The sequence below is a fragment of the Halyomorpha halys genome, unplaced genomic scaffold (assembly GCF_000696795.3).
Source record: "Halyomorpha halys isolate HHAL.00 unplaced genomic scaffold, Hhal_1.1 Scaffold183.1, whole genome shotgun sequence".
Lineage (NCBI taxonomy): Eukaryota > Metazoa > Arthropoda > Insecta > Hemiptera > Pentatomidae > Halyomorpha > Halyomorpha halys.
In genome coordinates, this window is record NW_027114717.1 from 127,079 (window position 1) to 144,073 (window position 16,995).

The window sequence follows — 16,995 nt, forward strand, 5'->3', positions numbered from 1 at the left end:
ATATATTTTTTTTTACATATACTTGTTACTTTTTTTAATCTATTTGTTTTTTAATGTATATTTATATATCTATCGATACTTTTATCAATTATAGGACATATATATTACGAGTGTATATTCTATTTATTTAAAATGAATATTAGTTGTATTTTTTATTCTAGGTGTGTTTTATTTATTCCTAGCTTTAAATTCAAAAAATGTTGATTTCGAGTTGTTCCTAAGAAAATGTTTTATGAAAAATTTTATTTCAGAAACCATTGGACGTACAGATGTCAATAAAAAATGGCGGCTGTTTCAAAGCTATAAAAAAAACTAATTTTTCATTCGGAGCTCTACATTTTAAAAATTAGTAACAACAGAAGAAAACCTAAGAGAACGTCATTTAAAGAAGAGTAAATTTGCTAAAATATGAGCTCTAATAGAGTAATTTACGTTTAGTAGTTTTCGAGATATAGCTTTTTAAAAAGCAACATTTCATAAAAATGTGTACTGAAAGCTCAGTAGTTAGTGAATTCATTTTGAAAAATTTATATCTCAAAAACCATTTGACGTACAGATGTCTATTAGCACTCAAATTAAAGCTAGTTAAATGTCCTATAAAGTAATTTATTACGTTTATCTTCATAGGAGCAGTAGTTTTTATGACAGTTTCAAAAATTTTATTCGAACAACCATGAATTAAAATTTTATGAATTTATTTTGGAAAAAGAATTTTCAACGTCTAATATATAGTACGTGTAACTAAGCTTAAATTTGAGCGCCGGCAGACATCTGTACGTATCATGGTTCTTGAGATATATTTTTTCATAAATTAATATTTTTTTCCGTATAACTTGAATTCTTACGAAGATAAACATTATAAACTACTCTATAGTACATTCAACTATGTTTGATTTGAGTGCCAATAGCTATCGAATAGTTTTTCAGATATTTATTTCTCAAAATAAATTTACTAACTACTATATAAATTTTTCAGTACATCCTTTATGAAGTAATGTTATTTAAAAAGCTATATCTTGAGAACTATTGAACGTAAATGAATATAATAGGGCTTATATTTTAGCAAATGTACACTACTTTAAATGATGTTCTCTCAGGTGTTCTAGTGTTGTTGGAAGTTTTAAAGATATAGGGCTCCGAATGAAAAAATAAATAATTATTAATTAAACGTTTTTACAATCCTCCAACTTATACTTGGCAGACTTATCAATTTTGACTAATAATTATACATTATTGTCTTTAAAGTAATCGAAAATTTGGGTGAAATAACTGACTTTTTTCACTCCGGCTCTTGTACTATGATGTTCACTGTACCGCTGTGTTGCACTGTTAGTACAAGAGCCGGGAAGAAAAAAAGGCAGTTATCTCACCCCAATTTTTGATTACTTCAATAAAAACTATGTATATTTACTAGTCAAAATTGATGAGTCTGCAAAGTATAGGTAGGGGGATTAAAAAATGGCGGCTGTTTCAAAACCTTAAAAAACATTTATTTATCACCTCAAGAACTACCAATACAACTAGAAAATATAAGAGAACATTATTTAAAGAAGAGTAAATTTGCTGAAATATTAGCCCTAAAAGAGCTATTTACTTCATTTCATTAAAGTAATAAAAAATTGGGGTGAGATAACTGCCTTTTTTCTCCTCTTGGGTTCTTGTACTAAAAGCGATCGAGCCCACATCAACTCTATGTATTTGCTAGAGGTGACTGGGTGGCTTAGTCAATATCCTAGCATTAAGCCGTAATGCATGTATTGTATATCAGCTTAATTGTCATATTGTATTCAATACAACAAATAAACAATAATTTTTCATACGGTAGCCAAAACACCAAATATTAATTACAGTATTGATATATTGAATTCTGAATTATTTTATAGTCATAATTCACTTGCTAACTAATTATAATATTTTCAGACATACGCTGCTAACAAACAAGTACCTGACTCCGCAAACACAGCCACAGCCTTATACACTGGCGTCAAAGTCAATAAAGGAACCCTGGGTGTCGATTCGGCCGTGCAGCTAGAAGATTGTCAGGGTGCCCTTCTGGAAAAAAATCATCTTACAACCGTAGCGACACATGCGCAAGAAGCGGGGAAGTCAACTGGTGAGTATATTATTTAAAATAATAAAATAATATTCATCAAGTAATTTTTATTGTCAGCTATAAGAGTACAGGAGCTCGATATATATGATAATCCAGCCCATTGACAAAAATATCAGCATATACTGGTATTGATGGGCGGAACAGGTCCGACCAGTGGACCTATAGGTGCCTTTTGCCAACACCAAGATAGACCAATGGAATAATTATTTTTATAACTTTTATTCCTCTATATGAATAAGTAAACAAGTAGCAACAAGTAAATTTGCTGTAGGTGACATAGTGACATGATACAAACATGTGGAGAATCTACCCACTGATAGAACTCCAATAACATTTCTAGAGGAGAAGATCTCGAGGCCTTCTTTTTTTCAGACGCCTAGGAGGATTAAGTCTTTTTGACTTAATAATGAAATTTAAAAGGGACGCCCTATTTATAGAGGAAGCAACATTTTCTTAGTTTCTATCAGAGCCTAGAAGCCTATATCTTAGTGACGCGTACCGGTCACAGTCTGCTATATAATGTAGGGCAGTTTCTGGGACCTGTTTCATCGCGAACTACTACACAAATTTTAAGATGTCTTTAACATCTGCAATGACCTGTAAGAACTCATATTAGAAATCGGAGCTCATTCCTATTTAAGCTCAGCAGCCAATTAGTTCTTTTTTATTTTTTTTTTATTTATTTACATTTACAACTGTATATAAAATACAACAAGTAAATTTGAAGGAAGATCATAATGCCATGATACAGCATGTAGAGAAACAACCCATTGGTAGAACTCTAAAAACATTTTACAATATAAGGTTACGAAGCCATCTTCTTTTCAGGCGCCTCGGAGGATTGTCAGAAATTGAAGAGGAAGCATGGATAGAAAGTAGTTGATTTGAGTGGTTAGGAAGTTTATGATGGAAGGAATGATATCGGGTTCGGGCTAGATCAGTTACATTAGGAACATTTAGGTCTTCAAGGATGGTTTTATTTGTAAAAGAGCACAAGAGGAGAAAAAATGCAGTTATCTCACCCCAATTTTTTATTACTTTAATGAAAACTATGTTTAATTAATAGTCAAAATTGATGAGTCTGTAAGGGTATAGGCAGGGGAAATAAAAAATGGCAGCTATTTCAAAGCGATAAAAAAAAAACTAATTTTCATTCGGAGCTCTATATCTTAAAAAGTAGGAACAAAACCAGAAAACCTAAGAGAACGTCATTTAAAGAAGAGTAAATTTTCTAAAATATGAGCCCTAATTGAGTTATTTACGTTAAAAAGTTTTCGAGATATAACTTTTTAAAAAGCAGCATTTCTTAAAAATCTATTGAAATATTAGTAGCGAGTTAATTTATTTTGAGAAATCTATATCTTAGGAACTATGTGACGTCTATTAGCACTCAAATTAAAGCTTGTTTAATGTACTGTAAAGAAGTTTATGACCTTTATCTTTGTAGGAAAAGTAGTTTTCATGATATTTGCTAAAATAAATTGATTTATAGTTGTTCGGACAATAAGTTTGATTTATGAAAAACTTTATTTCAGATTCAACTTTAGTTTATGATAGTTATCTTCGTAGGGGTAGTAGTTTTTATGGAGTTGAGTTTTGGGGCTCTATTAAACCATCGAATTCCTCTCGTATCCAATCGAGAATTTTAGATACGAGAAATTTACTCTTCTTTAAATGACGTTCTCTTAGGTTTTCTGGTTTTGTTCCTACTTTTTAAGATATAGAGCTCCGAATGAAAATTAGTTTTTTTTTATCGCTTTGAAATAGCTGCCATTTTTTATTTCCCCTGCCTATACCCTTACAGACTCATCAATTTTGACTATTAATTAAACATAGTTTTCATTACAATAATAAAAAATTGGGGTGAGATAACTGCATTTTTTCTCTTCTTGTGCTCTTGTACTAGTAGCACCTCTTGTTCAAGTAAGCATAAAATATCCCCGTAAAGGGATATATTTCTATAGTTTTGTTAACTAAATAAGTCTCAACTTTGATAACAGGTATCATCACAACGGCTCGTGTTACCGACGCTACTCCTGCGGCAATGTATGCGCACACTGCAAACAGAGGCTGGGAGTGCGATTCCTCAATACCTGCTGGCTGCGACATCAAAGACATCGCTCGACAGCTTGTGGAGGATCTACCAGGGAAAAAATTCAATGTAAGTTACATCACATCTCTGAAGTAGATTAAGGTTATTCAATTAATCATCTTGAAAACTCCAAGAAATAACAGTCCAGTGGGAAGCTTAGTTCTATAAAAAATCTTCTACATAGACTCCTGCCCGCAATATCGATATATAATATTAATAATCCTATCTCACTTAACACGGAAATTTATTTCTGGTAGTTCTGAAATTCTTACTAATTGGTTAATTGATTTAGTAAAGTAATCGGTGCAGCGAAATAGTTATGGTGTAATAAATTCTACAGAACTAAATTCTACGTCGTATGAGTACCAAAAGTAATTAATTCGGAAAGAATAGTACAATAGCCCGTGGAAATAAAAGTCAGTTCTTTCACTCAATTATTTTATTATTTTAATGAAAACTATATATAATTACGCAAACTATAGTTGATGAGAATAAAAACTGGTAACTGTTTCAAAAAAAAAAATTTATAAAAAAAAAATATATTAGTAGTTTTTATGATCATCTTGAAAACTCCAAGAAATAAACAGCTATTATTATAAGATTTTAGCACGAAGTGCTTAAGTCTCATAAACAGCAGTAAAAAGGTAATCAGTTGTTACTTCGCCGATTAAGGAACGTGGACCGAAAAAATATATTATTACCTGCGAGGCATAATGTATTATATATAATATATAATATATCTGATATGCAGACCTGACGAGGATTCGCAATTCCTAAATACAGAGATGTAGATAGATTAATCTAATACAATTGAAAGTTTGATTTAAATTATTATTTGATATTTAAGTTCATATTAGAAGAAGATTGGTGTCCGTAAAAAAGTAGATTGTAGGAAGATAGACCCGGGTGGCGGTCAATAAAGGTTTCAAAATAGTAACAAAATACTATTTACAGTTAACTAACAATATTCGTTTATACTTTTTAAGTTTTTGAAAAAGCCGCTATTTTTTATTCCCCCTAGCTATACTTGAATAGCAAAGTGACGTTCAGAGACCACAATTTCAGTTCTGCAAACCAGTTTAAGTACCTGGGAAGCTTGGTTACAGATGATAACAAAGTAGAGAGAAATAAAGGCCAGGATAGCAGCAGGAAATAGATGTTATTTCTCACTGCAGTAAATACTGAATTTTAGAGCTCTCACTAAAAGGATTAGAGTGGTAATTTACAAAACCATCGTAAGGCCAATAGTGATCTATGGGGAGAAACATGGCCCATGACAAGAAAAGCAGAACAGATGCTCAACTCCTGCGAGAGAAAGGTATTGAGAAGGATATGGGGAGGAGTCTCGGAGAATGGAGTTTGGTGAAGAAGGAATAAGGAACTGATAAATTTATACGGGGAACCTAGCATCGTGGCGTTAATAAAAAGTGCAAGAATGAGATGTTAGGACACGTTGAGAGGATGCCCGATGAAAGGATTCCCAAAAAGATGGTTTATGGCCAACCAGAAGGAAAACGGAAAAGAGGACGTCCCCGGATCAGATGGCTGGACGATGTGGAGGAGGATTTGAAGCTCTTGGAGGTTGGCAGATGGAAGGAGGAAGCAAGAGACCGTGTAGATTGGTTGGCTGTTGTGGAGGAGGCCCTGGTTCTTGCTGGCAGTGTAATGCCATAATAATATAATACCTGTACTTGGCAGACTCGTCAATTTTGACTAGTAATTATACATAGCTTTCATTAAAGTAATCAAAAATTAGGGTAAGATAACTGCCTTTTTTTTCTTCCCAGCTCTTGTACTAAAAGGAGTTATGAATAATGCACACCAGAAGAAAAAAAATCCTTTATATTTTAAGGTTATATACGAAGCTGTAAACGAATATGATTTGCATCTTCATAAAACAATTTATTTTTACCTACTTTACTAGAATCCACATTATTTTTATAAATTTTTAGTGAATAACAAATCATATAATAGATTCTAGTAGTATTTTCTCTTATTCATCAGAAAGAGACAAATTAATTGTTGTATAATAACCATGAAGAAATTGTATACTTTCTGAGCTACGCGCCAAAAATGCTTAATTCTTTATAATAACATTTTTTTTACTGACAAAATCATAATATATCAAAATTGGATGAACGGTAAGGCAATGCATATAGTACCAACAAATTAATATTGATTTTTTAATATACGATTATAGGAGAAAGTATAATTATCGAACTAAAGTAACTAATTACTAAAGTAACTAACTAGTAATTAAGAACTGAATTAATAGTAATAAAACCTGAATGATGTTCCTGTGGGAAAACAACGAAGAATGTAGAAAGGGAAAGAAAATATTGTACAATGTTGCCTGGCGAAGCAATTCATTTGACGAGATGGTTAGACATAAGTAACCTCCGTATTTATCAGACTTTTTTTTTGCTCTCATTAAATAACAAAATTAATTTATTATATATTCACTACTGTTATCTATAACTTTCTCCCATGTTCCTGACATTTTATCAATTCCTTCCATGTAAAATGTGGTTGGAAGAAGTATTCGACAGCCTGTCCGACTTACTCAAAATTTTTCCATTCAAAAACTCTTCGTTTCAGAAGTTAAAAAAACATTTTAACGTAACGTGTATCCCACAAAACAGTTGACAATAGGCAAAATGAAGCCTCCCCTACATAGTGAAAACAAAAACTTGTAATGTACTGGAAGATTATTGATTGACCGTGTGTATAGATGAATGGAATATGGTCCGGGTACGGTAAAAAAAAAACTCAAATAGTAAATAATTATATTATTTTATTGAGACAACGTTTCGTCCCACGTTGCAGGGCTTCGTCAGGGCTAAAAAAGATACAAACACTATAGTTACAAAAAGGAAAAAAAAAAAAAAGAAAAAACATAAGTATAAAATAACAGGGGTATAAAATGTAAAAAAGTAAGATATAATAAGAAAAATTAAATGTTGTAAATAGTAAATGAAAAGGGTAATAGTAACAGATAGATAAGATAAGAAATATTAAAGAAAGTACAAATAAAGAGATGAAAAAAAAAAATAATACAAATCAAATGATGACAGAATGCATACCTGTTTTGACGGCAGTCAAAGACAGAGTGACACGTTTGTATTGGGAGGAGTGGGGATGGCAGTTATGCCACAATAAAGAAAATAATTTGTAAAGTAAACATAGTAAAAAAGTATTTAAATTAGGTGAACAATAAATGGTAATATACATAATAGGGGGAGAAGAAATATTAATAAAAAATATATATATAAAAAAAACAGATAGGAAAACAAAGGAAAAGTTAAGTATAAAATAATGGGATACAATGTGTGTAAGTGATTAAGAAACAATATATACCAAATGAGTGGGGATACAGAAAAGTGTAAAATATAATAGAAAATTAATAATAAAGTAATTAATATAAGTACACTTAAGAAGATAACACATGAATATAAGTTAAAAGATAAGATACATGAATATAAATGAAGCAGGAAGGATAGTGAATATAAAAATAATTTTTAAAAAATGTGAGAATTTAGAGAAACAAGAATAAAAGATATGACAAGAAAAACTTGAAATGGTAACTCATAGCGAGTTGATACGAACAATAGATTCTACTTAGCTCCATCAGAGGTTACTAAGGACTCCACCTAATAATTAGAATCCCTTTAAAGTCTCAGTATGTTAAGGCACCATCTTAACATTCTCGTGTCTGAATCGGTTCGAGTCCAGTCAGGATAGGTTCACTTTCATTTCGAGGAAGAGACACGCAAATAATCTTAGCCTTACTATATCTCTTTGAAGTTGGCCCCCAATCCTTTTAATATTTGAAATTTTGTTAGAGTTCAGGTAACCCTCCTTAAGAGTTCATGAGTCCTCAATTATTTATGGAAATAGGTAGTTCTGTTGACTAAAAATGAAGAATACACTTCAAACACGCATTTTGCTATCAACTTTAAAACTTCGATGAAGCCCCCCAAAGAGTTATAGAGTTCTCAAACATTTTAAGAAATATTTCAGTCGTTTATGTCTCAAAAATACCAATTAAAAAATACGCACGAATTTTGTACAAATTTAACACCTTATAACTGAAAGATTTTATTAAATTTTCACTATTTCTCAGTATGAAAATTTTCGATGAAATATTTTTGGAAATAATTGTTGTTTTTTGGTTCAAAAGTTCTACTAGCCTAAGAGTTCTAAAAATTATCCTTATAATAAAAGTTCTACAGTTGATAACAAATGAGTTACAGGGTGCCAAAGTTGCACAAGTTGGTTGCTGAGGGTATCTTTGAATAGTCTTTATTATTCATGTTTTAAGCAACAGAACCACTTCTGTGAATAATTAAGAAGTATAGCTTTTAGGGGGCTACCAGACCTTTGAAAAAAATTCAAATATTTATTAGATTGGGGGGGGGGGGGCAACTTCACACAGGTTTTTCCCACTTTGACTAAAATAGGATGTTGATTTTCTAATAATCTTCAAGACGTTGATATATACAAAAAATATCTCAATGAAATCTCTTTTCATCACATAATAGGCTCACAATGTAACCAGTATATAATACATTTCGGAATTATTTTGTATAAATGTACTCACCTAATTTGATTAGTTTATATTTCAGAAAGTCGGTATGAGATGTGCAATCTTTGCCCTGCATTTAGTTATTTTATGTTTCTCAGGTAATCATGGGAGGTGGACGACAGATGATGGTGGGAGACCAGCATAAGGATTCAATAACTTCTTCCACTTGCGTAAGAACAGACGGACGCAATCTGATCGGAGAGTGGGCAGAAGAGAAGAGATCTCAAGGAGTACGCTACGCCCTACCCAATAATACCAGGGATTTACTAAACATCGATGTATCCAAAACAGACTACATTCTAGGTTTGAAATTAATATTTTTATTTTACTTAATATTTCTTTTTTGCTTTATGGACCTTGTAGCTTCATAGTAACAAGAATGCTACCGAAGAGTTATGTAACATATACTACATATATTAATAGAGAAGATACTAACGATGAAATTCTATGTACAGGCCTAGATTTCTGAAATGAAGTTTTTCATAAATCAGACTTATTGTCCGAACAACTATAAATCAATTTATTTTAGCAAATATCATGAAAACTACTATTCCTACGATGGTACAGATCGTAAACTTATTTATAGTCCATTAAATTAGCTTTAATTTGAGTGCTAATAGACATCTGTACGTCACATAGTTCCTGAGATATCGAATTCTCAAAATAAATTAACTAACTACTAATCTTTCAGTAGATTTTTAAAAAAGTTTGCTATTTAAAAAGCTATATCTTGAGAACTATTGGACGTAAATAGCTCTTTTAGGGCTAATATTTCAGAAAATGCACTCTACTTTAAATAATATTATCTTAGATTTTCTAGTGTTGTTGGTAGTTTTTAAGATATATAGCTCCGAATGAAAAATTAGTGTTTTTTTTAAGGTTTTAAACAGCCGTCATTTTTTATTTCCCCTACCTATTGTTGGCAGACTCATCAATTATACCTGGCTCTTTTACTAACATAACTTAACCAACTAGCGATTTCAATACATATGACTGGACACAGAACAAGTGCTTATAATTCGAAAGACAATTCGACAAATTTTGAGCGAGTATATATTAGGAATTATACAATAATATTTATACATTGAGGAAGATGAGATTAATTTAATGTTAAAGTATGTTCATTAATATTGAGTTTTAGCTTCCTATTGTTTAAAAAAAAACATATATCCAATTGCTAATATAGGATCATTAGCGCGAACTAGCGGCTGATAGAAAAAGTTTACCTCTGTGGGCAAGAAGAGGCAGGTTAGGGTACAAGAGAGAGCCATTATCTCTGGGTAAAAATCATTTTCGTTTCTTCTCAGTGAATTCCCATCATGTGTGGGTTGATCCCAAAGGATGGTGGTGCCCTGGTTAGGAAGGGAAAAAAATAAATTAGCTAACTACTAATCTTTCAGAAGACTTTAAAGAAATTTTGCTTTTTAAAAAGCTATATTTCGAGAAAAATTAGACGTAAATAGCTCTTTTAGGGCTAATATTTCAGAAAATTTATTCTTCTTTAAATAATGTTCTCTTAGATTTCCTAGTGTTGTTGGTAGTTTTTAAGATATGAAGCTCCGAATGATAAATTAATGTTTTTTTAATGTTTCCAAACAGCCGCCATTTTTTATTCTCCCTACTTATACTTGGCAGACTCATCAATTTTGACTAGTAATTATTATTGTGAACTGTTTTTCTTATTGTCAACATGACTTTGCAAACAATAAAGTTGAGAAACGTCGCTGAAACCAAGTAATATCAAATATATATATAGTTGGTATTTTTCATATATAGGTTTAGCCTAGTTTTTCATTTCACAGGAATATTCAACAACTACAACCTTCCAAATGAATATGAGAGAGATAAATCTGAGACTGGAATACCATCTTTGGAAGAAATGGCAACCACCGCTATCAAACTCCTGATGAATAACGAAAATGGATTTGTGTTGATGGTAAACAATTTTTTAAAAATTATTTTTCAGAATTTTTGTTTTTATACTTTTATTTAAGGAACTTCGTAAAGTTACCCCTTCCTCATTTCAAAGAGAAAAATTAAAAGTGTCTGATTTTGGCACACTATGTATTATTTTGTAAATAGTAATAGGGCTTTGAAACGTAGAACACGGAACGTTTCAGGAGTTCTTGATGTCTGCGTCAAAATCTTTAAAACAACTACTCGATCCACACACTGTATATTTCAAAATTAATTTAAGCATCCATTGGTAGTCCATGTTTTGATTTGATGCGAAACCGTTGTATTGGTAAATAACTGTTCCGGCTGGGAAGGATAACCTTTTTCTTTGTGTTATGATCTCGTCTTGTGAGATTGTGACATGTCGTACATCGACCAACCTACTCTCTGTAATTGTCTGTTTGAAAAGTCAGATAAGTAAGGCTACCATAGAGGGCGGGAGTGGAGGGTTTCACTTCGTTTTCATATTTCAGGCGCTTTTAACAATTCTGACAAAACAGAAAAACCAAAGTAAAAATTAATTATTAAAATAATATAACAAGAATAATATGATTAAAAACTTTATGAATATATAAAAGAAGTCAGTCAATATATGTAATAAATAAAAATAAAAATCATAAAATAATGATATAAAAGATAATTAGAAATCTTGAAAATGTGAAAAAAAAAAAACCCACAAAACTAAAGTATATAAAAGATTATACCTTTGCTGAACGCACCCCCTGACAAACTTCTCCAATCATTAATCTACGGTCAACTATCTATACCTCATTAAAATATATAATATCTTTAAGCCAAAGTGGGTAATAAATTAACAATAATATGGATAAACATGAGCTAACAAAGGGAGTTATTTTTTTTGGCTTATATACATTTTTTTTATATTTTAATGATTTTCAATTTATGTTTTATATCCTCAGGATAGTATCCTTAGTGCTATCCTTTATACAGATTTCACAGCTGACATCCCAACCAATCCCTACACTATCCTCACCACGTATGCCGATGATACATGTCTATTATCAGTGAACAATGATCCTTACATTGTATCCCAAACCCTCTAATCCCACATCACCACCCTTGAAGAATTGAAGGATTAAAATTAATTCCAATAAATCCCACCAAATCACATTTACCCTTCATCGTAAACCAATGACCTCTATCCTCATGATTATTATTCATTTTCTAATATTTCTTATCATGCCTTTTATATTTTTCGTGTTTTATTTTATATTCGTACTTAGAACCGGGAACTCCTGAAATCCATGCCAAAACGTAAGAAAAAAAATATATACGACCTATTAATGTTCTTCAACATTTAGTTTTCGATTATATCTTCCTTATTTCTTGCAGGCAAAAATCTGTTATAAATTTCTTTTTTTTTATGTCTTTATTGAAATTTAAAACTGTAAGTAATGGTGCACACAGTGAATTTAATTTGAGGTAGTGGATCAATTCGACAGGGGTAAGAGCAACTTTATTAAAAGATACTGTAGGGCAGTCGGTAGGTTTACGACGAAGGGTAGAGATGATATTATGGAATTTATTTTAATCCCTCAATTACAACACCATTCTTCGAGGGCTGTGATATGAGATTGGAGAGTTTGGGATGCAACTAAAGGGTTTTTATTTTATTATTAACTATGAGCACATACGTGTCATCGGCATACATGGTGAGTGTAGTGTAAGGATTGGTCGGGATGTCAGCTGATAGACTGTGTAGAGAATGGGACCGAGGATACTACCTTGAGGATAAGCGGATAAGTTGTAAATTTCAAAACAAAAATTCTGAAGAGTACAATTATGATTTTTCCAGGTGGAAGGGGGACTCATTGATACTAATCACCATCTTGGTAAGACACATGCAGCTCTGGAAGAAGCTGTAGCTCTCAACAAAGCCGTGAACAGTACCATGAGACTCCTGAGGGATAGTGGGATCGAAGACAAAACTCTGGTCATAGTCACCAGCGACCACTCCCACACACTGACGATTAGTGGATATCCAGATATAGGGAACGACATCTTAGGTAAGAAAACGTGTTTGTACTATTGTTAAAGCCACCTCATTCCACTTATAAAGGAATGCTTTAAGGAACAAAAATAGAAACTCGCTTTGATATAAACATTTATTTGGTTAGGCTAACAATAGAGTATATAACATATAATAAAACAGAAGTTTATTTGCATTATTTTCCTCCATAGATTAAGAAAAATAATGCATATCGTATTAAATGAATACAAATATAAACAAATTACAAAAAACCAATAGACTCTTTAAGGAAAGTATTCCAAAAATATTTTGTTTAGGAAAATATAAATTTGATATATTTTAGCGTCCATTAAAACACATTTCAGTTCATTTGATTCTATTGGCAATAATTTTTTTTTTTTATTAAAAAGTAAATCGATTTGCAAGCGCATGTTCATGATTCGATTTTGTTTTCATCCACACCCCCTCCGAAAAATATAAGGTGGCCCAAATCAGAGATGGGCAAAAATTAGCTATAGCTAAATTGCCATGGATACGACCCTTATTCATGAATGAACCATTGATAAATAAATATCGTATCAGATATTAGTTTCATAATAGCCCAACTCTGACCCGAATATGTTATGGTAATCACTAATAGCGTTAAGCAATTAATTATTTGTTATTTTCGACAGCTAAAGTTAATTTTAATTAGTTTTAGTTCCCATATTTCTATTGCTAATATAGATTTTAGTTGTCCATTTCGACTAACAGCTAATTTAGCTGTAAAAATTAGTGATAGCTAACAGTCAATAACTAAATTAGCTACAGTTTTTATCGCAACTAATTCTAAAACAATTTACAATTAGTTTAATACCCATCTGATGCCCAACTCTACCTAGTCTGTAGCATCCCCTAGCAAAATATAGATAAAGGTAAAGTTTATCCCAATATTTAACCGTTGTAGTTTTGTTTATATATATTTCAATTACCCATTCCTTTCAATCCAAAATCCTTAGAACCATAGTTAATCCACCCTCTTACGTTTCCAACAGAACACTACACCATGACCTACATATCCCTTTTGTCCTTGACCTCATACCAGCTATTAATTTTAATTTAATATTTAATTTTAAAACTAAGAGACTTATTAAAATAAAAATGGACAATTGGAGTTCTGGCAATGGTCAGATTCTCCACTCAAGTTGAGTGTTTGCGGCTTTAGCGCACTTGCTCAGCCTCCACTGGCTCACTACCAGTGATGCGGCGAGAGGGATGCGCTGGGATCTTTTGAGCTCTGCTCTACCCCTCACACGTGGGGGATAGAGTGGGCTCAGGGATCCTCAGGTCGATTGTGTAAATATTGTCTATTAGAGTGTAAATGTGACAACTGTGTGGTAGATTGTAATATCTATCAATAAATAAAAAGTAGTATAAAAAAAAATTCAATAAAAAATCATGAACTTTTACAGGTATAGCAGACAAAGATGCAGACGGTGTACCATACACCACTTTGGGATATGCTAACTCCGTCAAAAATAACTACCACTACAAAGCAGTTAACGGCACTGTTGTTCGCGAAGATCCATCGAAGGTGGACACAAGATCTTGGGACTACGGCCCTCAAGCAGCCGTACTAACGGGTTCAAATACACACGGTGGTAACGATGTATTCATTTTTGCATCAGGTAATTACATAAGGGTCTTGATTTTTTCTCTCTCTGTTTCTAGCCTTCTTATAACTACTTCAATTTTTTCAAGTTTTAGAAAATACATACAAAGCCCTAAGTAGAAAGGAGTATATAAAATATATCCCTTTTTAATTTCCCACAAAATTTCACACATGTTCTTCCGCTTAGCTTTTCAAATGTCTATTTACCTAGGAATATCCCTTCTCAATGATAGATTATTCAAAGTAAACCTTAATGGTTCCTATTCATCGTTCTTCAACCAGTCCGCTGGTGTTTCCCAAGGTTGTATCTTCGGTCCCATCCTCTACACCGTCTATACAGCTGACATCCCAACGTATCCTAAAACATTCCTCACCACGTATGCCGATGACAAATGTGTGCTTGCAGTTAATAACAACCCTTTAATTGCATCCCAAACTCTTCAATCTTATATCACAGCCCCCGAAGAATGGTGTCGTGATTGGAGGATTAAAATGAATCTCATCAAATCACCCTTACCTACTGACTGTCCTACTGTATCCTTTAATCATGTTACTCTTACCCCTATAGAACAGATCCGCTACCTTGGACTGCATCTGAACAAACGGCTAAATTGGAATACTTCACAAGACTAAAAAGACAGGACAATGCACGTCGATTCCGACTATTACAGCACTTACTAGACAAACATTCTAAACTTCCAATTCATTACAAAAGACTGATCTACCTGACTTTAATAAGGTCAATCTGGACATACGGATTGTAGCTTTGGGGCTCCACTAAACCTTCGAATTCCTCTCGTATCCAATCCTTACAATCCAAAATCCTCACTACTCCTTACTTTGTTACAAATAAAATTATACATAAAGACCTTTTTGTTCTATTTCTAACCGATCTAGCCCAAACCAGATACCAGTCATTCCATAATAAACTCCCTAACCACCCAAATACACTAGCTTCTAATTTTGCTTTGTCTTCCATTCCTGACAATCTTTCGAGGCGCCTGAAAAGAAGATGGCCTCGAGACCTTCTAATGTATAATTATAGTGCTATCAATGGGTAGTTTCTATATATACCTGTATCACATCATTATGATCTTATACAGTAGTAAATATCTTTAAATAAATAAAAAACAAAACCTACCAATATACCATTAACTGAAAAAATACCAAATTCAGAGTAATTAAATATATCTATATTGATGAGACCAATTGATTTTTTTTTCAATTTTTAGTTGAAATAATACGAATAAGTAATATAATATAATAATGATAATGAAAAAAAAATTCCTACTAGTCACAACAAAATTAAACGGCAGAATGAAATCTAGAGGAATATTGAGACTCTATCACAACACTAGTAATTATTTAAAACAAGCTTATTCCAAAGAGACGTTTTTATATTTATCAGAGACTTCAGGTCAATACCATTTCAAAAACACTCGTCACTTGGGTTCACTGTATTTTTTTTTTAGGTTTAATTTGTCTCAAATTTATCAATTTTAAACTATTGATTAAATAAGGTAAAGGATAAAAAAAAATAGTAACATGAATAAATATTGGCATGTACATACACTATATGTGGATAATGTCATAAATTTAATTTAAGCATCAAATTTGATTTTAAAAAATATTCGGTTCGAATCCGGTCTAAGCAGTCGACTTTTATTTCTGTGGTGATCCCTCGAAATGAAAACTTTACTCCCCACCATGGTTAGAAGGGATAGGGTGATACCCTGCAGACACCACCTCCTTCCTGAATGTGAGAAATAACCACAAAATAAGAAGAAAATACTTCTTGGAGTACTGATGCTGGAATTTTTCGCACTTTTTAAGCTTCTTTAAATTAAACATTCATCTGAATCCACACTAGCAATTCTCAGATTTTACAGAATTATTTATTTCATATATTACAGTTAAATATTATAATAATATATTATTAAAATATGATATTTTGTTACACAGGTCCTTTTGCTCACCTGTTCCACTGCATTCACGAGCAGAACTACGTTGCAACTGTGATGCGGTACGCCTCTCGAATTGGAGAATTCTCTTCTTACTCTGCATCTCAACTCACATCAAGTTCTTCAAGTATTTTATCATCTGTGATATTATTAATTGCTGCGCAATTAATTTACTTTCTCTAGTAATATTTATAAAAATGATTTTTATTTTTTGATTTTTAAATATGTTAGTATCTGTCCCTCTTTAATTCATGTTCATCTGTATATATAAAAGGGGATGGGATGAGTCTTTGTCAACAATAAACATTGAAATTGCTGGACTGATTTTTGTGTCTTTTTTTTTTTTTTCAAAATGTTTCCTGTCGCCGTTGGGATGGTTACAAGATACTAAAAACCCTGTTTTCACTGGTAGAAAAAAAAAAAATAATTAAAAATTAAATTTATTTTTTATTAATATAGTTGTTTGAGAGTGGTTTAGTTTCTTTTTAAAACAATCTTGATCCTTTTCTCTCAACTTTATTCTTTTTTAACATCCGACGTTTCGACCTCTCAGGTCATTCTCAAGGATTCCTTATTCTGTCTTCATTCCTTTTTTTCTTTAAAATTCATTAATGCTGGCTAATTGCCTTTGTCCCAGGTTTGTTAAT

The 16,995-nt window shown here is 32.0% G+C and overlaps 1 protein-coding gene across 1 annotated transcript in view; it reads left to right on the forward strand.

Moving 5' to 3' along the window:
* LOC106679179 (alkaline phosphatase) overlaps window positions 1–16,995 on the forward strand; it is a 26,476-nt gene that overhangs the window by 6,542 nt on the left and 2,939 nt on the right. The window contains exons 2-8 of the mRNA XM_067051878.1: window positions 1,921–2,113; window positions 4,114–4,274; window positions 8,889–9,093; window positions 10,593–10,726; window positions 12,563–12,773; window positions 14,188–14,403; window positions 16,350–16,475. Of these exons, the coding sequence (XP_066907979.1) occupies window positions 1,921–2,113; window positions 4,114–4,274; window positions 8,889–9,093; window positions 10,593–10,726; window positions 12,563–12,773; window positions 14,188–14,403; window positions 16,350–16,475 (1,246 nt within the window). The remainder of the gene's footprint in view (window positions 1–1,920; window positions 2,114–4,113; window positions 4,275–8,888; window positions 9,094–10,592; window positions 10,727–12,562; window positions 12,774–14,187; window positions 14,404–16,349; window positions 16,476–16,995) is intronic.